The following is a 23,169-nucleotide window of genomic DNA, read 5'->3' as shown; positions in this document are numbered from 1 at the left end:
CACTAACAACTGAAAATAAAACTCTATGGACCGTTACTAGAAGAATATTGAAGTATTCAATCATTTAAAAACGTTTTTGAAGCCCCAATTTTGTTTAGGACTTTCTTTATGGTTGAATCTACCATATTTACCTATTTATTTTGAAAATAATTGAAATAAAAGTAAAAAGTTGAATCTACTTGAGTTTGACTGGCTGTGACTATCAGCATAGGCAGCTAGTTAGTTTCTCTTAAGCAAAACACTGGTAGATAACTTCCAGAATTAAACACAATAAGAGCTGGAATAGTTTTATATCATCAAAATTGAAGAGACCCATAATTTAATTAGAAACTAGACACAGTAAAGAACTTTTACCAGGTGGTAAATGGTAACCGAGAGCCGTATGCAAATTGTATCATCTTAGAAGGCCCAATCAAAAGATCTCGTGAGGATGGTAAAAAATGTCTCTACTGGCTGTTCCCAGGTTAAAAAGTCTTTCCTAGAGTCCTAATTTAAATTAGGTGTTAAAACGAAAGATCAAATTTGAGCCAGTTTTTAATGTCTTCAGCTGCAGTGGGTAAAAAAAGTATTCAAACACGAAGTTTTTCATATATTATCCACTGAACTTTTGTTTCTAGGAGGACCTTGTAAAGAACTGAAATTAAAGAAAATAACAACGAATTTAATGTTATTTTCTTGTATAAATATAAAGAATTAATTAAAATAGTGACCTACGATGAACAAAAAATAAGGATGCTTCAAAATATACATACATTTTGAATGAAAACTTAATTTTAATAATTTCAGACCGTCATCCGAGTAAATAAAAGTAAAAATAAAAACATTATATAATTATGAAGGAAAAATAAGAGACTGAAATGTAATCTTTTGTAAACAAAAAAAAACGAAATTTATTGAAGATTGTGTTACAAGAAATAAATATATTCTGATTGATATGTTGGTAATGGTTGCACTTATATTAATAAATGTGGGCGTGTATCCCACCTAAACTGCATTGATAAATTTCCATATGCAATAACAAACATCTTCAATAGTTAATTTTGTGTGTTAACTTGTCATTCATTGAAACTTCATAAAGCAGGTAAATAAATGTTTTTATTACTTAATTGTGTGAAATTGAATTGCTACATTTGAGATTGCACGTGTTCAATTTGTGAAGGTTATGCTACCCCTTAACACTTACATTTTCATAAATTACGTATAGGCTAGGCAGATGCTGTTGTACAGAAATGTTTTACTCGTGTTAAGAAGATTACAATCTTCAACCAGTTACTTCAGCATGGAAAATTTTCTTCCTCCTAGGGAAATTCGAGGTATGAAGACACTAAATAAGGAACTATTTGAAAAAATTGTGCAAGTTCCTTGCATAGTTGTTGAATTAAATTATTTAAAAGAAACTCTAAAGCATGTGAAGCCTTATATGTTGAAACTAGTAAATTTGAATCCAGTACGCATTAGAAATGATGATTCAAAAGAAATATTACTAAATCCCGGTATTGTACGTACTTATGAGGATCTGAAAGTTGTGGATAGGGAAGCTCTTAGCAATTTTAGTGATAAAATTCATTTTGAACATATTAACATTACATTAAATTATAACAATTGGAATGCTGCTGAAATTTTAAGTTCAGTAATACCAAAGGAAATTGGTACAGTGAGTAGTTATTCAATTATTGGACATATAGTTCATTTAAACTTGAAAAGTGAATTGTTCGACTTTAAAAACATAATTGGACAAGTGCTGTTAGATAAGGTGTCTCCGGCAAAAACGGTTGTAAACAAGATGGACATTATTGAAAATGAATTTAGAACATTTCAGTTGGAAGTTTTAGCTGGAAAAGATGATTTCGTGGTGGAGGTAGTGGAAAATGGTTATGTGTATAAATTTGATTTTTCAAAAGTGTATTGGAATCCACGTTTAAGTACAGAACACTTGAGAATAGTTGAAATGTTGAAAAAAGGTGATTATCTGTATGACGTGTGCGCCGGCGTTGGACCGTTTACCATACCAGCTGCTAAAAAGGGCTGCACTGTATTGGCAAATGATTTAAATGATGTAGCAATTAATTATTTAAGAGCAAATCTTCTTTTGAATAAAGTTAAGAGTCCTGTGTTGACAACTGTGAAAGATGCAACTGACTTTATTAAAGAAGATTTTAAGTCACATTTTATTCAACTAAAACCTGGTGACTATAAAGTACATATTACAATGAATTTACCAGCTCTTGCACCAACCTTCTTGCCAAGTTTCAAGGGATTGTACAGTGCAGCTGATGCTGAGAAGATAGCTGCTCTTCCAGTGCCACAAGTTTACGTTTATTGCTTTGTTAAAGGAGTCTCAGATCCGTCTTTACTTGCAGTAGAGTTAATTGCTGAGCATCTTAACCTAAAGGGTCTGGAAGATGAGTTAAAATCTGTAACTTTTGTTAGAAACGTGGCCCCCAACAAGCATATGATGCGTGTTACGATTGCACTTACTCCTAGAATTTTGATTTCAGCAAAGAGATGTTCTTCGCCGTTCGATCAGTCACACACTAAAAAAACTAATTTACCATTTCTTTCACAGGCACAAGATACAAAAAATGAAAAATCAGAAGAAAAACAATCCATTTAAAGTAAACCATGTGCGCAGTATAAAATCCAAAGCTAAGGCGAAAGCATATTCTGGTCGATTGAAGAAAGTAATTATTTGTTTATTACAATATTTTAACAATATATCTCAATGATTGTTACAAATTTGTTGTTGTTGTTGTTTTTTCTTTGTAATTCTTAAGAATTGCATTTTGCTGAATCTTTTATTTTGTTAACAGTTAATAGATTTAGTGAAGACAAAAGTGGAAAACATTGACAACCAGTTAAAGAATATTGAAGAAATTGTCAGACAGACACCTGAAGTGTTAAAATGTAATTCAGAAATGTCTAATAATACTGAAGACAGTATGAAAAATGAAGATAATAAAAAGAAAATTATTGAACAATTTAAGAAAACTGAAATAAACACTGAGGAAGCTTTGGCCAAATTAGAAACTTGGAGCTGTTCAAAATGAAAGCAAAAAACAAAATATTCCTGAATGCATTTTTCTATCAGTTTGTATTTCACTTTATTTTATTTTAATTACTTTAAAAAAAATGGTGTAACCTTTTGAGGACTCTTGTAAATAACCTGTACATAAACAAAAAATAAAAAAAGTTGAAAAAGTATACATATAATTTATTATCATCCATTCTTTGAAACAAATTATTCATTTCGGATGCACAAATTTACTTATTTGAGAAAAATTAAAAAATAATAAAATTTCTACAACACTGTACAGATTTCGTCAAGAAAACAAGTTAGTTCATTTTTTTTTATTTGAAAATTTTTTGTCCATGTTATGTGCGTCTCATTGAAAGTTGAATAAATGTTTAAAATTCACAATCTCTATGGAGCTAATAGCAACCTTTTATTACAAAGAGGATTTTCTTATTTTACATAATGATGTAAAATAAGAAAATCCTCTTTGAAATAAGAAAATTCTTATAACAATGGTTTCATATGCTCGGTTAATGTGTCGGCCATGTCATACAAAATGTTGTTTTGCACATTTGAAATATTATCAAGTAAACTTTTTTTTTACAAAAATAAATTAGCAGTATTTCGTAAAATAAATAATATTCTTTAAAAATTTAAATTCATACTAAATATTTCATCATTTTATTTTATTTACTTTGAACTATATCCTAACCTATAAACCTATTCGGATATTTTTAACTCCATATTTATCTGCCATAATTTGAAAGAGCGTAATTTTCAGCCAAAAACTGTTTGTGTTATCTTAATTTCTCATTTTGAAGAAAATTTTCCTAATAATACATGTAGAAATATGTGCCAATTTGGAAACTAGAACTCCATCGTTATATAAAATCTTTTTAACAAGTTAAGGCAAGCAGCTTTTTTAATTAATGAAGAAAAAATAAATATTTCTAAATAATAAATTGCAAATTACCAGGTTTATCTATCTTAGATAAATATTGAGTTGCTTCTTTAAAGATCAGAATACGAGAGTTTCAGCATAAGGTTACACATAGATTCAATTAAAAAGTTTAATTTGACTTAAAAATTCAAGTATAAAAGTAAACTTTTAGTACAAAAATTTCTGCATCATAATTTTCTAATATATGGATGTGTATTGCAGAGAGCAAGTTGTATTAAAAAGCCGCGCCAATCTGTATCGCAAAGCATCAGACAATGCAACCAGTGTTACCAATAGCTATTTTGCTCCGGCTTATCAACTAACTATGTGGACGAAAGTTATAATTTAATAGTTCGATTAACTAAGGAAGAAAATTAGCTTTCCTAAAACTAAAAAAGGCAAATTTAATTTTCATTAAATGCACGAGTTTATTTGTGGTTTTGATGATTAACTGAATGAACCTTTTGTTTTTTAAATTCAAAACTTCTTTCGTTACAGTGTACACGCTTCCAATTTCCTTATAATCTTTATTTTAACCTTTATCTCATTAGATTCCGGTTAAATAAAAACTCAGTGGATGATGATTATCCTGTTATGTAATTATAACTTCCGTACAATCCTTTATCTAAATTCACACACTAGCGTATTTATTGTTTGCTAGAGAATAAGTATTAATTTCCTGTAATTAGCAAAATATGGCAATGCCAAATTGCATTTCCGATTTCGAGTTTTCTCCGAAAATAACTGTTTGGGGTAACCTAAGTCGGGAAAATGTGTTTTTTAAATTTAAAGTTTTTTTAAAAAAAAGTTTGTGTTCAATAATTTAGGCTATAATTGAAAAATGTTAGGTTAAGTAAACATATGAAACAAATTAAGGCCAAGGTAACAAATAATTTAAATATTTTATGTTGTGTGCAGCCATAAAATATTACTCTTATCATATACCATATATATTTATTATTTTTTTAATGATTTAGATTTGTAATGTTGCGTCATCGTCTGTAGTCACAAAACTAATCATTTCCGTTTCTTATTCTTATTTTTTTTTTTTTTGAATGTAACAAAATAATAAATTCTGTAGCATTATTAATTGACGGCTGATTTAAATTGCACACAGTGTTTTACTGAATAGTTTTCAAATTATTTCAAAAAGCTAAGGAAGTAAATGTGTGTCAAGTCCATACACCATTAAGTGAGACGTATTCTTTTATTTTTTTATTAGCCTCAAAATCAAATCGAATCGTTTGTTATAAACATTTTATGTTTTGTGTGTCGAAAGTTTTAAATTTATTGAATCGATTAACAATTTAGAGCCTTTGACAAAGTGAGTTTACCATTATTTGAGATTTTTTTTTATTGCATGGTTAACAATTTGCAATGTTGACAGTGAAATCAACTAATTTTATGCTTGCAAAGATATTACTTACCTGCCATATTTAAAACAAAAACAAAAAATTATTCTATTAAGTTTAAGTGAAAAAGATAACTACATCAATCTGGCCAAGACTTAAATTAAATTTACAAAATTTAAGCTTTTATCTTGTTTTGGAATTTACAGAAAGAATGGCCGCCCGTTCAGCTGGTGTAATTGTGATTGGTGATGAAGTGCTCAAAGGACAAGTAGCCGACAGTAATGTCCATTTTTTAGCTAAAAAATTACATTCACTAGGCATCAAACTGTGTAAAGTTTCCATTATTCCGGATGACATCGAAATTATAGCCAAAGAGGTTATTGTTTTTTTTTTTTTTTTTTTGAACTGACCACAGTGGTACCTCGGTTTTCGAACGACTTGACTTTTGAACCCATCGGTATTCGACCAAGAAATTCGAGAAAATATTGTCCTGAAATCTGAACAAACATTTGGAACTCGAACATGTGAGATGAGCCGAGTTGTTTTTGTATTTACACTTTTAGATCTTAATTCTTGTTTTACACAAAATATAAAAATTAGGCCAGTAAAACTGGCATATTTCTGGGGCTTAGAAACGAAATAAACTACATAGTTTACATTATTTCTTATGGGATAAATTGTTTCGGTTCTCGACCGCACTTCCGGAACGAATTATGGTCGAGAACCGAGGTACCACTATAGTTATTTATTGTATAAAAGAAAGATCAATCCTGTAAAGAATGATTATATTTGATTAAAAATACTATTTAATATACGAAATAGTTTCTGGTAACATCCTAAACTGGCCAGTTGCCTTTTTTTTCGCAAGCCAGGGTGAGATTGTCTGGGCTGGGGCAAGCAGTGTAGAGGCGAATTTGTTTTGCGTGTGAGTAAAATAATTTACGTTAGTCTGTGCGCTTATGTTGCTCGATTATGAAGACACATTGTTTCATCCTAAATACATAAATAAAAATATTTTATATAAAAAATGTTACCCGTTACGTAAACGTATTCACGTACAACACACGGCCGTGTCCATGACGCAGCCACAGTTTTTTTTATCGTACTCAGGAGACTCTACAAATTAGATATTTCTCTTGAAATTTTAAATTTGAAAATCTACACAATTATAATACTACTACATTCTAGTAGTACATTCACTACTAAGTAGTAGTAGAAGTGCTAGTAGCGTAAGGCAATGTGTAAAAGCTCAGGCCTCTCTGTCTAACGAAAGACTAATAACGACTAAAATTTAATAATTATTGATGCCTATATTATAATGAGGAAAAGATGTGTATTATGTTTGCAGGTTGCTGAATTTTCCACTAAATACGATCAAGTAATCACTTCTGGTGGAATCGGACCAACACATGACGATGTCACCTACGAGGGAGTTGGTGCTGCTTTTCTACAACCAATGATCGTCAATCAGGAACTGCTGATTTATTGGTCATGGTTTAATCGTGACCCACCCGGCAGTGAACAGCGTGAGAGTACGGTCAAGATGGCTACAATACCGCGAGATGCTGTCATACACTATGCTCACCTGAATACCACTTTAGTGCCTGAAGAGAAATTCCCTGTGATCACTGTGAATAATGTTTGCATACTTCCGGGTTTGCCAAAATATTTTAGAGCTATATTCAATGCTTTAGAAGGTACTTATTTTAGAAACTCTGGACTTAAATTTCACGTACGACGTATGTATCTTGACGTATATGAATCAGAATTTGCGCACTATTTAAATGACGCCGTCAAAAAGTAAGTAGTTTTTACTATTCAATGCATTGTTCAGAATAATACATACCTTTTTAATGTTAAATTTTTGTTTTTATAGATACAAAGATGTTACCTTTGGTTCGTATCCTAAATTAAATAACCCTTTCTTCAAAACAGTAATAACCTTGGAATGCCAGGAAGAGCAACTAGTGGAACAGGCTTACTCCTTTTTTGAATCAAGACTGAACAAAGATTGGATAGCAGAGCAAGGAGAACTGCTGGGTAATTCTTGGAATAGAATAAAAGAACTATTAGATGCTGATGAAGCAGAAGCTATGTCGCTAACACGGTGTTTGAAGCGCTCGATAGAGGTACGTATTGCATTTCAGCAGCTATAACTTAACGAGAGAAGCCAATCGTTTCTAACGGCGAACCATCTTGCTCTAAGGGTTGCTACTCTAAATTTATCAGTCTAGTCCTACTCTGAGCTTACTCTCAGTAACTTCTTTTTTTTTGCGAAAAATGGATCATTTACGACAGTAGGGAACGTTCTGAACCCTGAAAGAACACAAGGTTGAGTACGCTGAACACTTCTTAAAGGCCTGAAAAGTCATTTTTTCAAAAAAAGCAGTACGTGATCAGCGTTTAGTAACATTCAATCCATTTTCTTTTCTACATTAATAAATCCAAGATGTATTGTGTTGTTATATTGAAAAAAATGGCCAAATGTTCGGAAAAGTTATGCTAACTGCTGGAATTCGTCAGTAGAATATGTCCGAGCTTAAGACATGACTATGCTTGCTTAAACGTTTTACGAAGCATCATCTGAGAATTGAATAATGGAGATCGTTGTTATTTCTCAACCATATTATTTTCTAGATCTCTCGTTATTGCGTAAAGTAATGCCGAATTATTTCAGGCAGGCTTTATAACATTTTTCAAGCAACTAGATAACTGTAAAAATTGAGTTCTTGGGATCCAAAGTTCAGGCTAAAACGGCAATAGCTTAATATCTTGATTTCCAAGGACCTGATTTTTATATTTTTGGGATAAACTAACGTGTTTCTCAGTCTGCTACAGAGCTCACAATTTATGATGGCCCAGCCCATAAATTTAGTATTAATAATAAAATTGTAATTAACCCCCAAAAAAATGCAAGTGATACTGAAATTATATGGAGTAAGGAAATATCTTGAGTATGTACACACTAAATATATTTGAAATATCATTTTTGGTAAAACTTGTCAATCCTGGACCTTTAGCCCAGATTGGTAAGGTTGTTTGAAGAATACTTTGTTCGTAAATAAGTCCATAAAAAAGTGCGTAATATTTTCTTTTCTGTTTTATAACTAATTTTTAATTTCCGTTTCTAGAAAATAAAGTAAAAAAAAAACTGTTTAATATTTCAAGACATTGCTAAATGGTTACTAATTGTACATTCCAAAGAGGATTCGCCTTTCTTCGTCACCATTTACCACACTGCCAATTTAGTACAATGCTAGGGGGGCTCCACCTAACAGTTTCCTAGTACCAACACTACGAAAAAGTCCCTTGTCAATGAATTCGTGAACGTTATTGATTTTATTATTCTTTCACTCATTTTCAAATTTTTGTTAACTATTATACAAATTTAACAGTTAATAACTGAAAATAAATATAATAGATATAAATGAAAAGGAAAAATTCGTAATCCCTTTTAATTTTTAAAATGGATCGAACTTTTTATATTATTATTGTTTTTATTAGTAGTAAATCAATTAGAATGTATTAATTGCGGTGAGGTAATAAAATTGTTATAGATGTTTTAGAAAGATGTAGGACATAATACGCAAACAGGTTTATTGCCCTCCCCTCCGTTAAAAAAAAAAAAAAATCGTGTTCTATTATCAAGCATTAGTAATTGATAAAAAATTTACGAAAAGTCCACCAGATTACAGGCGTGCCAATGATTCTAAAATTCTAGCTAATTTTTTTTGTGCCTTACGCCGTACTTTGTATTTTATTAAGGATCTATTCAACTTTTCTAGCGCGTTTCTGGTTGTACTTCGGAAAATTTTGTTCTTTTTAGCTAAAATATTGTTTACGGTAATATTATTTGTATTATTTAGGATCCGCCCTTAAGACGATTTTCTGGTGTTAACTTAAAAAAAAAAAAAATTGATATAATCAAATCACTTTCTTTTAAGAGATGTAGTGAAATAAAAAGGTATAACAGAATTATATTCGGCTTTATTAAATATAAATGGATTAATCGGAATTTCTGAATCCCGATTTGTATTAAGCCAACTTAAATTGTTGGCATAAGTAACTCAACTAATTTGCCTGCGTTCCTTCGCCCCTTTTAATACAATCTACAACTCAACTAACAGGCAGACATTTGACTAATGTATTTGTTGAGATTCACTTTCAACTGCTGAAGGTATTACATAATAATTACAAATCTTTTGTTTGAGTGACGCTGTTACCATGGTTACATTTATAACCTCTAGTTGACTTGATACAACATGTTATTTGTGGCGAATTATTACAAGTTCGGTAAATCCAAGCACGGTAATTTTCAAGTTACATAATTTTTTTTGCCACCATCAACCAAATGGGATAGAAGTAGTGGTGGTAAGTAGTGATGGGCTATTTGAGCGGACTCGTTCCATTGGAACGAGTCCGATGGTGGAACGAGTTGATTCAAATCCCTATTTTTAAAAAAAGTGATTCCGCCCCGCCCCAAAAAATTTAGGCAAATAAAAATGAAAATGAGGCAGCAGAAGGTTTGGAACGATTAAACATAAGAACAAATGTCACGCAATTTATTATATTATTATATCATTAAATGTTAGCTTTCCCAGTTAATAACAAAACTATATTTCTTTAACACACATTGAGTACTATCCCTAATTTCCAATTGCTCTGATAAATATAAAATTAACAACGTAATACAAATATTAACACAAAAATAGGCTAGTCAAATATAAATTAAAGCAATGCAGTTTTGTCATTATCTAGCTTGACCACTAGAAGACTGGAGTTAACTTACTTCAAGAGTATTCAAGGTAGAGAAACGGAAATGGGTAGGAAATTATTCCATAAAAATTCTAACCCTTCAAAATTATAATTACTCATAATATTTATTAACTAAGAATTGAATATCAAGCTTTTAAAATATTATCTTATTGTTTTACAAAAAGAAAAAGCTGTGTGCTTAATCTTAAACTTAGCGCTGGACACTCTTACTCTCATCTTCATTGGCGTAAGCTTGAACGTGTACATGTCAGCTAGACGGTCAAAGTAAAACTGGGCCAAAATTTAGTATTACCTAACTGGTTTACTTAGTGTAGTATCCCTCCCACTCTATCACCTATTTCACAAACATTCATCGATTGAAAATATTTTTTAGTTAAATATTCGTTTCATTGGAATACAAAAAACATTATAACGCTTTCTTAAGATGATTTGAATTTTTAAAATTTGTTTTTGTCCATTACTCTTATAAAATACGAAGAATTTCAAATAAAATATAATATACAAACACAGAATGATCTAGTGTGCAGGTGGAGTCAGTCGTAGTTTCCATGACAACGGAACCGTTAAACGACTCCGGCCCAGCTCTAGCATTTTCATTGGTTAAATCCACTGGAGTTGGTGGAGTCGAATCCGGAGTGATTTAAATCCTTTTGAAACCGGACTCGTTCCATTTTTTCGTTCACTGAATCTAGCCAATAGAAATTGCTGGAGCTGGAACCGGAGTTGTTTAACGGTTCCATTGCTATGGTAACGAGGACTGACTCCACCTGCATACTAGATCATTGTGTTTGTATATTATATTTTATTTGAAATTCTTCGTATTATATAAGAGTAATGGACAAAAACAAATTTTAAAAATTAAAATCATCTTAAGAAAGCGTTATAATGTTTTTTGTATTCAAATAAAACGAATATTTAACTAAAAATTATTTCCAATCGATGAATGTTTGTGAAATTGGTGATAGAGTGGGAGGGATACTGCAGTAAGTAAACCAATTAGGTAATACTAAATTTTGGCTCAGTGTTACTTTGACTGTCTCACGGTTATGTACACGGTTAAACTTACCCAATGAAGATAAGAATAAGAGTGTCCAGCGCTATGTTAAAGATTAAGCACACAGCTTTTTCTTTTCGTAAGATAATAAGATAATATTTTTAAAGCTTGATATACAAGTCCTAGTAAATAAATATTTCTTTATTTATGAGTAATTATCATTTTGCTTGAAGGGTTAGAATTTTTTTTATGGGAATAATTTCCTACCCATTTCCGTTTCTCTACCTTGGATCCTCTTGAAGCACGTTAACTCCAGTCTTCCAGTGGTCAAGCTAGATAATGACTAAACAGCATTGCTTTAATTTTTATAATTGACTAGTCTATTTTTATGTTAATTTTTGTGTTACGTTGTTAATTTTATATTTATCAGTGCAATTGGAAATTAGGGATAGTACTCAATGTGTGTTAAAGAAATATAGTTTTGTTATTAACTGGGAAAGCTAACATTTAATGATATTTTTTAATAAATTGCGTGACATTTTTACTAATGCATAGGGTAAGTACAGAGACCGGAATCGGTGAACGAGTTGTTGGAATCGATTCCAACCCTGGAACTGATTCAAATCCAACGAGTCCAAAGACGGACTCGTTCTGCCCATCACTAGTGGTAAGTGAAATGTACATATAGAAGTTCCTAGATATACGTACGGTAACGTAGTGGGGAGGAAAAAAACCATCTCCACGGCAAATTAATTTCGGCCCCTTTCTAAGCAGTTTTCCAAAGTAACGTCTCGTACGCTGTTAGCTTCATGAAACCATTAAATAAAAGTATAGAGGTATGTAATATATTACGCTTGTAATCAGAAAGTTGTGCGAATTAATATCTTTGTTTTCGTATGTTTAGTTGTTTACACAAGTGGTTACAGTTTTACTAATTCATTTTTTACATGTTTGTAATTTAATTTTTAGCAAGAATAATCTTAAAAATAGCTCAATTGAAGTACTTTTTTCTTTATAGGTGGATAACTTCCTTACTTCAGGTTTACGTGTTGCATTTTATTATTATTATTATTTTTTTTTTTTTTAGATCATAGAAAAGTGTCTAGATGAGTACCAAACTTCAGAAGTATTCCTTTCGTTCAATGGAGGCAAAGACTGTACAGTATTGGTACACCTTGTGCAGTCTTTATTGCTGAAACGTTTCAATAATCGTACTGAGTTTCCGGAATTGAATGCTGTCTATATAAGAACTGAATCTCCATTTAAAGAAGTTGAAGATTTTATCCGTGAAACGGCTAGTAGGTTAGTTAATTTTTATTTTTAAATAAATTACCGGGGGGGTTTTCCCCGGTTTTTATTGTGAATAACCATCTTTCGGCACCGTCATTCCTTCTCCGTGTTTTAATCTTTATTTATTTTATCAATATCCACAAAAAAAATCATTTTATTGTTTTACTTTGTAATCTAAACAAGTAACTATTTTGGTTTCTTGAACTAAGATGAAGCACATTGTAATAGAATAGTTAACAGTTCACAATATAGAGAATAGTGTATTACAGTAAAGGTTCCAACTAATTAGTCGTAACATACTGAACTATTGAGGATAAAAATGCACGAATGAAAAAAATATTTTATAATTTATCTTGTATTATTTATAAAAAACAATAATATATTTTTTATGCAGTTGAAATAAAAAAAAATTAATAACAGGAAAAAGCAAACTTTCGCTTTTAGACACTTCCGGGTTCTAGTCAGTTCTTTTAGCGTAGAAATTATCGTATAATTAACTGCGGGGAAAAAAATGGCCCAGCAGGCTTTTTCAATTCTAATTTCTACTGATAACTACACCCTACTTATTAGTTTCCATTAAAAGCCAGTACGTTAAAAAAATAGCTGTTTTAAGTCCAGCTGATAGCACTTTAAAAGTATTATTAATCTTTTTATTAGTAGATATCACACTATTTATCAAAATTGTCCGTATTTGATTAGAAAAAAAAGGACATTGCGCTATTGATTTTTATATAAAAGAGAATGTACTTTCAAAAATTAACTTATTCAGATAAACTAATATTAATTCCATTGAAAATTATATCACTTTTAGTGAAAAGCTTTGTTGTAAATTTAGGGTTGCCAACTCTAAAGTTCCAAAAAAAAGGACACCCTAAAAAAATTAGGTACATTCAGGGCCGTCGACAGGATTTTGGGGCCCGGGAAAATATATCATTTGTATTTCTTTTTTTTTTCTTTTTTAGGTATACATGCAGAGACTCCAGCTCCGGTCCCCGGGAAAAAGTCCCCCTCTTCACCGTCTGTAATCTGGCCTGGGTACATTTATATCTTACATACTTATTCATGAAAAATTCATCGTTACATCAATAACCTGTTTGACCTATTCAGTTCAGTTAGAACAGACAAAACAACACGCCAAATGAAGAAGTCTCAGAAGTCAGAACTTAAATCAAAAATACAATAAAATAAATTAGATTTGTGTGAACAATATCTGAAAAAAAAGGACAAAAGGCGTTCTTTCCTAATTTAAGAAAGGACAAGGACAACCAGGTGTTAAAAAAGGACTGTCCTTTCCAAAAACGGGCAGTTGGCAACCAACCCTATGTAAATTAGAGTTCAAACGGTTCTATGGCACAAGGCCTTCCCGCGTGTCATCATCGAGGGAAATCCAAAAAATAAAGATAAAGACTGTAATTCTAAGTATTCCTTATTTCTTTTGTGTATATTTAATGAGAAAACTCGTTCTTTCCCCCAGACACTTGATTAGATAGAACAGCCTCATGGGTCCCCTTGGTTGCGGATCATCTCTTTCATTTTTTATCCATTGTAGCATGCCTTGTTTCCTGTATTCCTGTAAGATTACGGGATTACATCCATCAATAGAGCCTAGATTAATCATTTTTGGTGTAAAGATTTCAATTTCTACAGAAACTTTAATGCCTCATGCTGTGAGGATATACAATAGGCAAAAAAAGTATTTGCACACCCTGTTATTTTAAGGTTTCATATAAAAAAAAATTCGCTTTTTTCCCAAATTACGTTTATTTAACTTCTTAAATCAAGCTCTATAAGATGATAAATAAAAATATGCAAAAGAGTCAAATAAATTAAGTATAAAGAACATAATGTTATTTTATACTGCAAAAAAAGTATTTGCACACCTAGTTAAACATTTCAAAAAATAATTTGGTTGACCCATAACCAATCATAACATTGTCCTTAATATTTAGTGTGCATCCCTTTAGCTTCAATTACGGCTTGTAACGCCTTGGCATTGATTCAACTAAATTTCTTGTCACCTCATCTGATAAATTGTTCCAGGAATTAACTGACACTTGTCTTAAGTGCTCCTTACTTGTAATAGAGGTCTGGCGGACTTTCCTGTCCAAAATATGCCACAGATTTTCAATTGGGTTCAGGTCTGGTGATTGAGGTGGGGTCAGTAATCTTCTTGGGGCATTATAAAGAAGCCATTCTTTTGTAATGTTGGCCGTATGTTCTGGATGGTTTTCCTGCTGGAAATGAAAATCGTTCTCCAAACCTAATTTTACAGCACTTGCCTTCGAGTTGCCTCGCAACATCTCCACCTAAGACCGAGCTGTTATTATGCCCTCAATAACTTCTAAATTACCCACCCCAGAGTAAGCCATACAGCCCTAAACCAAGATATTTCCTCCTCCATGCTTAACAGTTTTTAATATATTTTTTGTATTCAAACCAGTTTTATTTCTTCTCCAGATTGTTATTATATTTTGTGGTTTAAAAACCTCAATCTTGCTTCCATCAGAAAAAAATAATTTTTTCCCGAAATTCAACAGGTTTTTTAACAAATTCTTTGGCGAACTCAAGACGTTTTTTCCTATTAACCTCACTAATAAATGGCTTTTTTAAGGGTCGCCTGCCTCGTATGCCTTTATTGTGAAGGACGTTTCTTATTGTTTGAGGTGTAACCGTCTTTCCTGAACAAGACGCCAGGTCATGCGCAAGTTTTTGAACGCTGTAAGTTGGTTTTCTCAGTGCGTCTTTGACGACCTTCCTCCTCTCACGTTCATTTAAGGCTCTTGGTCGACCTGTTCGCTGTTTATTTTCTGTTGTTCCTCTTTCAATGATATACCTCACTGTTAAAAACGATAAATTTACTTTATTTCCGATTTCTCTATTACTGTTTCCAGCACGATGTAATATAAGCACTTCCTGTTTCACACTCACAGGAATTTTTCTAGATTTTGGAGCCATCTCAATGCACTAGTTGAAAACACAATTAAAACTAATGAAACTAATAAAGGGAGTATAGACAGTACCAAAGGTGACGTTAATCCTCTTTTGTTAGGGCATTTGTTTTATTTACATGTCAAGAGATCCCAAATTACAGCTGTGCAAATACTTTTTTTGCAGTATAAAATAACATTATGTTCTTTATACTTAATTTATTTGACTCTTTTGCATATTTTTATTTATCATCTTATAGAGCTTGATTTAAGAAGTTAAATAAACGTAATTTGGGAAAAAAAGTGAATTTTTTTTTATATGAAACCTTAAAATAACAGGGTGTGCAAATACTTTTTTTGCCTATTGTAAATTAACATTATTATTCAGATCTAACTCTATTATGTTACTAACTCTCAGGGACCATTTAAAAAAAAAAAAATTGAAATTCTCTGATTGTAAGAAATTAATTTTGAAAACTATTTCAAATGTGCTTCTCATGCTTGAAATTTTCATGGGTAAGAAGTGCAAATATTTCAGTTATAAACGAACTTGAAAGATCATTTTTAAAGATGGGATAAAATACGAAACGGTTCAGAAATTACAAAGACTAGGATTGAACGTAGGATTTCCCAACGTGGCGAATACAAATAAAAAAAAAAAAAATGTAAAAACTTACGACACTGAATTATATCAGCTGTTCTTTAACTAGTAGAATGCATTCTAGAGAGCTTTATTTGTTTACTTTCTAATTTTAGTTAATTAAACAGCTGTGATTAAAAATAAAGTGTTTTCACCATTTTATATTGAAAATGCTGAAAGAGTTGCCGAGAGACACATGATTTTTAAAAATCAACCGAAACTTTTAAAAACCAAATATCTTTTATAGCCAGATAATTATCTGACATTTTTTTACAGGTACAATTTAAAATTAATTATTGAAGATGGACCTTTAAAAAAAGGAATTCAAAAAGTGCTAAGTAGTAGACAAGATTTTAAAGTATCCATCTTAGGAATTAGAAGAACAGATCCTAGCGGTGGCGAGCTTTCGCACATTCAGGTAATTGAAATAATCGTAAGACTTTCAGGATTAAGTTTATTGTAGAATATTTACAGACATATGTTGCATTATTATTGTTTTTAATGATTTAAGGCGCGTCAACATCTAAGGTTATTGGCGCCCGGAGCTTTTTTCAGTGCACTGCCGGCCGCCGGACAGTGTTGTCTCGTTACAGGCAACACTGTCCATCACCGGACTGTGTGCTGTAAGAAGCTCCCTAGGAAGAGAAAATCTAAGGGTCAGCATGCTGGATTCCAACCTGGGACCACCGCGTGGGAGTCCAGTTATTATTATTATTATTATTATTATTATTACTATTATTGTTATTATTTTGATTATTATTATTTATTTATTTTTAATTTTTATTTTTTATTTAATTTCTTTATTTTTTATTATTATTATTTTTTTTTAGAAAACTGACAAAGGTTGGGGAAACCTGATAAGAGTATCTCCTCTTCTTGACTGGTCTTATCAAGATATTTGGACCTATTTGAAGGAACTCAATGTCCCATACTGTCCACTCTACGATAAAGGGTATGTATCTTGAACAGTTAAGCGTGGAATTAAGTTTTTTTTTTAAAAAAAAAAAAAACCCTACAGTGTGCGGAATTAAAATCAGACAACGACGTGTCGAACGCAGGGCAAAACAACCCTAAAGTTTACAATAGTCATAATAGTCACTGCAAGCGACTTTTTCTGCAATCTCTCTGGGGGCTTACAGATTACCAGAGCATTCTGTGCTCATTCAAAATCTAAGCACCGCTTCACGTATGCATTGCTCTAGTTAACTAGGGACACTAAGAACAAGGAAGAAAAATAGCTTTTGAATTCTGTGCAAAATGAAATCATGCTCGTACTGAGGTCTGAACCTCTAAGTAAGGTAAAAACGGGCATTGCACAAGGGTTGAGAGCTTCTATTTGTGTGCCTAAATCCCCAATGTCTAATGCGGAGACCAAACATGTACCAACCACTTATCATTTGGCTGACTCTCCACCCAATCCGTACAAAATACTTAGCAGTTCTATTGGGTAAGATAAAGGAAACATCCCCACCAAATAATTGTCTTATTGTATTTTATTAAAAATTTCGAGTTTTTTTTATAGTTAATGGCAATTTTATATTTTTCACAACGTCGAGTATACACGTCGAACAGAGATTTGGTTTGACGTGTATACACGTCATTGATTGACGTCAATTGTTGATTAATTTTGATTATTTTGGGCCTCAAGCTGAAGAATCGTGCAAACATTAACATTTTCTTTGTTGATATTAAATATGTCTGCGGTTATTCAGAAAACGATTTTTTTTTTTGCATTCTAGTCAGTGTAATTCTACTTCATCTTAGTTTTCCTTTTCTGTTCGAAGTAAAATAGTTAATAATTATTTACAAAAATTATTTTTTCAAAATAGTGCAGCTTGTAATAAATTTGAGAATTTAAAAGCGAAATTTTTCCAAAACTGACTGAAAAAATTATTAACTTAAAGATTGCCTTAAGCAGAGTACTTTTTTTAACATTTCTGAATTACTTAATTGACATCTTTCATACTAGATGATAGAACGAAATGTCTACATCATGACACAGTGCAGCAGCTTCATTATAATGATATTTTACAAAATAATCTAATAGACTGAACAACAATGTTTTCACAAAAACAAAAGATCTCATCAAAATTACATTTACTTTAAAAATCTCAAAAATTTTGAATCTCCAGTGGAGATAAAGGGTTCTTTTTCGGTGAAAATTTAGCTTCAAAATCTAACTTGTTTATTAGTATGCGAATTAATGCTATTACATTATAGTAAAAATTAATTTTTTAAAATTTTATCTGAGGCAAGTGGTAGCACGATTATGGTTTGATAGAGTTCTATCTGATAACAAAAAAATTGAATCTCTCCCTAGAGACATAGTGCTGATTGTAGTCTGTTAGTAATTGACCTGTATAATTAATTAGGTGAACATAAAGTAGATTAGAAAACCTGGAGCATAGTCCCACAGTGTTAATCTGAAGAGCGGACCGGTGAGCTGAACACAAGATGCTTTTCTCGCACTGGTGTCTGGAGTTAGAGATACGCGTCTGTTCATGTATTTCAGCAGTTCTGGCAGTATTCAGTATAGCTCTGCTCGTGGTGTTTCTCGAGCCAATACTTGTCTACACGAGCACTCAGACAGTGGCAGGTGTTGTATGTGAAGTAGTCTCTGTGGCCACAATTATCGCTGAGGATTGTCGGGGATCTTGTTCATCCAGTTGTACCCATCACCATCCAGTCTGTACACAGATATACGTTAACCTTACACGAGAATATCAAAACTATACTCTACCATTACTTGCTGGAATACTAAATTGTGGATTTGCAGTCAATTGTACTGAGTTCCTGTTAAATTATTCAATTTTGGGTGAAATATTCAACTGTCTACTGTTTGATTTGTATGATAGAAAACTGGCCGCACCGGAACCTCTATATTTCAATGTGGCACATTACGTAATGTTGTCCCTACTTCCGGCAATGTTGCTTGCCGTTTGCATAGTGTACATAGTGTCGCGTGGTGTCTTTAGCCGTGCATTTCCTGTAAAACAAGGAACCATACAATCAGCCAATGGACAAGCTGAGCCTAAATCATACTATTTTCGTAAATTGATGGAATTGGAACGTTTGAAACAGCAAAGAGAAGAACGTGAACGATGTTTAAAGTATGAGGACAATGTGGCCGTGGATCAGCTGGAAACGGTCACTGCACTTATCATTAGACCGGACCCATCTTGGGTGGACAGAGCCATTGTATTCAAAGTTGACCAAAACTAGAATTCTGAACTATAGATTTGTGTAGATGTGAAGATGGTCACACATATATATCAGGCTCTTCTCCAATTCAGCCCCCAAAAAAATATTGTGCCTTGCTTGCATTGAGTGTTCAGCTTTTTTGATTTCGGGGAAATTTCCCGAACACAACTATTTTGTTCCTAATGATCGAGAACTGATTGATGAGGCTTCATCTTGCTTTAGAATTGTTTACTTTTAACTTCTTCATCATCTGAACTATCCAGGAAAATTGACAGTATGTATTTTCCTTAATTTCTCCTACTCAAGAGTTCGTTTAAAGTACTCAAAGAATGAATGAAGGATTTTATGAATGGCTTTGTGTGTTTGTCTTAGAAAGAGAGAGTGAAATACTCTTAACTTAAAAACCAAAGAATTGCAGGAAAATCAATATTAAGTATTTCATTTGATATAGGAATCGAAGGAAAGTTAGCAGTCAAAATCACTTCCTGAAAATAGCATTTTAAAGAAGGGATTTCCCACTAAAATGTTATTTCAATATAATTTATGCTGTTAATATGTATTATGGTACTGGGTTCGATTCCCGGTCTTAGGCCTTGGATTTTATTTAATGGTTAATAAAAAGAAATTTACAGTAAAGTATGTTTGCTAGTCGCCTCCGTCCACGGCACTTAATTGGTAGTTGGACGTTAAGCCCGCCTGAAAAAATAGGCGATTACTTTACTTACTAAAATTTATGCTGCTTTAAAAACATTAAATAAAAATAAAGTACAGCATTAGTGAGATTTAAGTATGTTTCAAAAATATGGAGTTTTTACCGAATATGTTTGATAGAACTTTAATAAAAAGTAAATGTCCCATGCCTTTTATTTTTATTAAATTAAATTATTGATGAAATATAAACGAAATATCTGTAACAATTTAGGTACACATCCCTGGGCAGCACCGTCAACTCTGTTCCCAATCCTGCACTGAAATACGTAGACGAGGATGGCACGGTTAAATATAGACCTGCGTTCTGCCTGCAGGATGAACACTTGGAGAGGGTTGGCCGACAATAGCTTCAAGTATATTCTCGTAATTATTGTATTAGGCTTAGTGTCTTGCGAATTATTTATTTTTTTGTATTTTAATCAATAATATTTGTTGTATGTAACTGAGTGGTGATGTCAGATTACTTACGTCTCTAAGAGAGCAGAATTGTTCTGTGATCTTATTACAATTTTTAATTAGTTGTTTTTGGAATCAGAAAATTAGAGCCTAAAGTTGGGGGGGGCCTACTTTTTGAGAACCAATGCGCAGTGGGATATCTCGAAAAGGGCGCAGTGAATGAATTAAAGGCTTGACCTATAATTTACCTAGCCCTTATTGGAGGTGCCCATTCCTGTACGAGTGTTTTTTAGGTACATAGTCAGGATAGTCAACTTGTCCGATGTGCCAGAATACAAATGATGGGACATTTTGAAGTAATCACCAAAAATTACTCCCAAGTAATCTGTAAACATTGATGAAGACCATTCCACGAAGACTCTTCGTACTAATTTTTGCTACAAAATGCAACAACTATACATAGAACATTAAAGCTGTCTTTTAGTGGTATTTCACAAATTTCTAGTATCCCTCAATGTTCATACTTTTGTTTCAGACTGTATATGTACGAGGTGTGGCTATTAAATAACGAGACTGATGCTGTAAAACATTTTATTTTAAATTTATACATATTTAGTTATTATCACCTTCAATATACACCACAACGTTTCATGCGAATTTACCATTGTTCGAAACAGTGCTGAAGTCTTTTTCTGTGAGCTCCTGCATGGCGCGTGCCGCTTTTTCTTTCACAGCTTCAACGGACCGAGAAATCGTGTCCCTTTTAATGCAGATTTGACTTTGGGGAACAGATGAAAAGTCACATGGGGCGGCCAGGTCAGGCGAATAAGGTGGATGGCCTTATAAACTGGGCGGATGTTGTACTTGGCTAGAAACGTCGTCTTCGACAGACAATACAGTGTGAGCCGGCGCGTTGTCTTGATGGAGAACCCCGTGACTTGTTCTTCCACAAATCGGGTCGTTTTTTTCCTTACTCTTTCACGGAGTTGAGCAAGCTCCTCAGTGGTAGTAATGTTGATCAATTATAATCGATATTTTCCTCCGTTTTGGACGCGGGAAGGGTGACCCGGGCGGACAACAACTCCGACGTCTTCTCCGGCCATCTTGGAAACGCTTGAACCACTCAGAAAACTTGCGCACGTTATAAACATTCATTGCCATAAACTTCTTTTAATAAAAGATAAGTTTCATTAGCGGTTTCACCAAGTTTCATATTAAATTTCACAATTCGTTGCTCTACTACATGTATAGTATCATGTTTTCAAGTGTAACAAAACTAACACCTCTTACCCAAACGACGATTCCGGTCAGACAGATTTCTCTACAAACACGTGAGACGCTGTAATTGAAAAAGAAGGCTTTACGCTGCACAGCTGTCGGTCGATAGGATTTGGCGCATGCATAGTTCTTCTGTAGCAGCATCAGTCTCGTTATTTAATAGCTACACCTCGTATATCAATGTGAGTGATAGTTTTTTATAATGATCAATTGCGTTTGTTTGCAGAATTTTATCCGAAGATCCACTGAAGGATGCCGAAGAAGAATGTGAATATCTTTGCGAACCATTAAGCATGGCGTTTGGTCCTAACGGTCTGGGCGTGATGATGCCAGATCTTACTGGTCTCACCATCTCCAGGATAGCTTCACAACTGTTAAATATATTTGATCGAGGTGATTCACCCGTCCGAGATGTGCTCATCAGATGCGCACTGAATCTAGAATCGGTTACTGGTGACGGATTGAAAACCTATTTTATTCTATTAAATTCATTATTTAAAAATATAAGACATTACAATGATCATATTGTGTTCTTTAATCAGATAAAAAGATTGCAGACAGCACTTCTGCATATTGTACCACCCACTTCTTTGAGTTCACAGTCAGTTGACATTGATCAGATTATTACCTCGTTCTTTTATACACGCTTCACGTCACCTGTAGCGCTTAAATTATCACACTTATTTCAGGAGTGGATTCATGCAAATGAATCAGTTAGTGGAGACATATTTACATTTATTCTGGACAATTTCGATAGTTTAGTTTATCAGCAGAATAATTCTTTTCCATTAGATGAATCTAAAGTTGTAGAAGGCATCACCCTGAGTGGACATTATATTGGCGAATATTCCAATGGTAAGGAACGGGCTGTATTAAAAGTTATGTATTTTGAGGAAGGTAATAAAAACGACACGATTGATGTTGATGTGCGGATAATGAATTTGCTGAAAGAGATGAACGGAGTCAATGAACGAGTATTGTTAGTCGTAAATAATGATATTGGTGGCAGAGGAAGGCATTTACTCCGACTTAGACGAGTCAATGTGCTGAAGTTAGCCGAAACAGAAAGCACCAAACTTCTTGCTCAGTATACACAAATCTATCTGAGTAAACATAAAACTGATCCTGTTGTCAGCTTCTCTTGTGATTTGATTTCTCATATGACAAACGTGACCATAGGGGTGCCAGTTTTTCAATTAAAAATCTACGCTCCGTCAAAAAGCTATAATAAAGCCTACAGCACTTCATTGCGCGGATGTCTTCGGCTATGTCGATACACATTGGATACTAGATCTTACGTTATACCTGCCGGGCAATTTGAACGGCTGTTCGCTTTATACTTTGCATCCATTTTTGGAAGCGAAGATGTAATACCCGTAACAGATCGTCAAGCTTTGGAACAGTGGTGTGAGGAGAAAAAACGGATTAATGAGAAATTAAGAAACGTCAGCAATAGCGGAGAAGAAGAAGGTAGCAGCGTTGAGAGGATCGTCATGAACTTGGTGCTTCATCTCGAGAGTTCAGGCTTAACTTTGGACATCGAGGCAGTTCGGATTATCTGTAGAAGCTTGATGGAGATAGCTAACAAACTTCCTTCCAAGTCGTTGCAACCTGGCTTTGAACCATTATCTTTGAAGTTGGCCGTTTTACA

At 33.0% G+C, this 23,169-nt stretch overlaps 2 protein-coding genes across 2 annotated transcripts; both read left to right on the top strand.

The window, feature by feature from the left end:
• Positions 1 to 912: 912 nt before the first annotated feature.
• Positions 913 to 22,041, top strand: LOC141446186 (FAD synthase-like). The gene is made up of 10 exons (XM_074112671.1): positions 913 to 1,081; positions 1,205 to 1,313; positions 5,512 to 5,681; positions 6,654 to 7,105; positions 7,182 to 7,434; positions 12,163 to 12,377; positions 16,209 to 16,350; positions 16,763 to 16,884; positions 20,056 to 20,197; positions 21,745 to 22,041. The coding sequence occupies exons 2-9, from the start codon at positions 1,214 to 1,216 to the stop codon at positions 20,189 to 20,191; spliced, it is 1,590 nt and encodes a 529-aa protein (XP_073968772.1). The 5' UTR covers positions 913 to 1,081; positions 1,205 to 1,213; the 3' UTR covers positions 20,192 to 20,197; positions 21,745 to 22,041.
• On the top strand, positions 1,316 to 2,614 carry LOC141461717 (tRNA (guanine(37)-N(1))-methyltransferase). The gene has a single exon (XM_074142990.1). It carries the CDS (start codon positions 1,316 to 1,318, stop codon positions 2,612 to 2,614), a length of 1,299 nt encoding a protein of 432 aa, XP_073999091.1.
• Positions 22,042 to 23,169: the final 1,128 nt, after the last annotated feature.

Source organism: Rhodnius prolixus, unplaced genomic scaffold (assembly GCF_049639745.1).
Source record: "Rhodnius prolixus isolate KJV_2025 unplaced genomic scaffold, Rpr scaffold_1, whole genome shotgun sequence".
NCBI classification, from domain to species: domain Eukaryota; kingdom Metazoa; phylum Arthropoda; class Insecta; order Hemiptera; family Reduviidae; genus Rhodnius; species Rhodnius prolixus.
The sequence above is the reverse complement of the archived record's forward strand: the minus strand, read 5'-3'. Positions and strand labels throughout refer to the sequence as shown.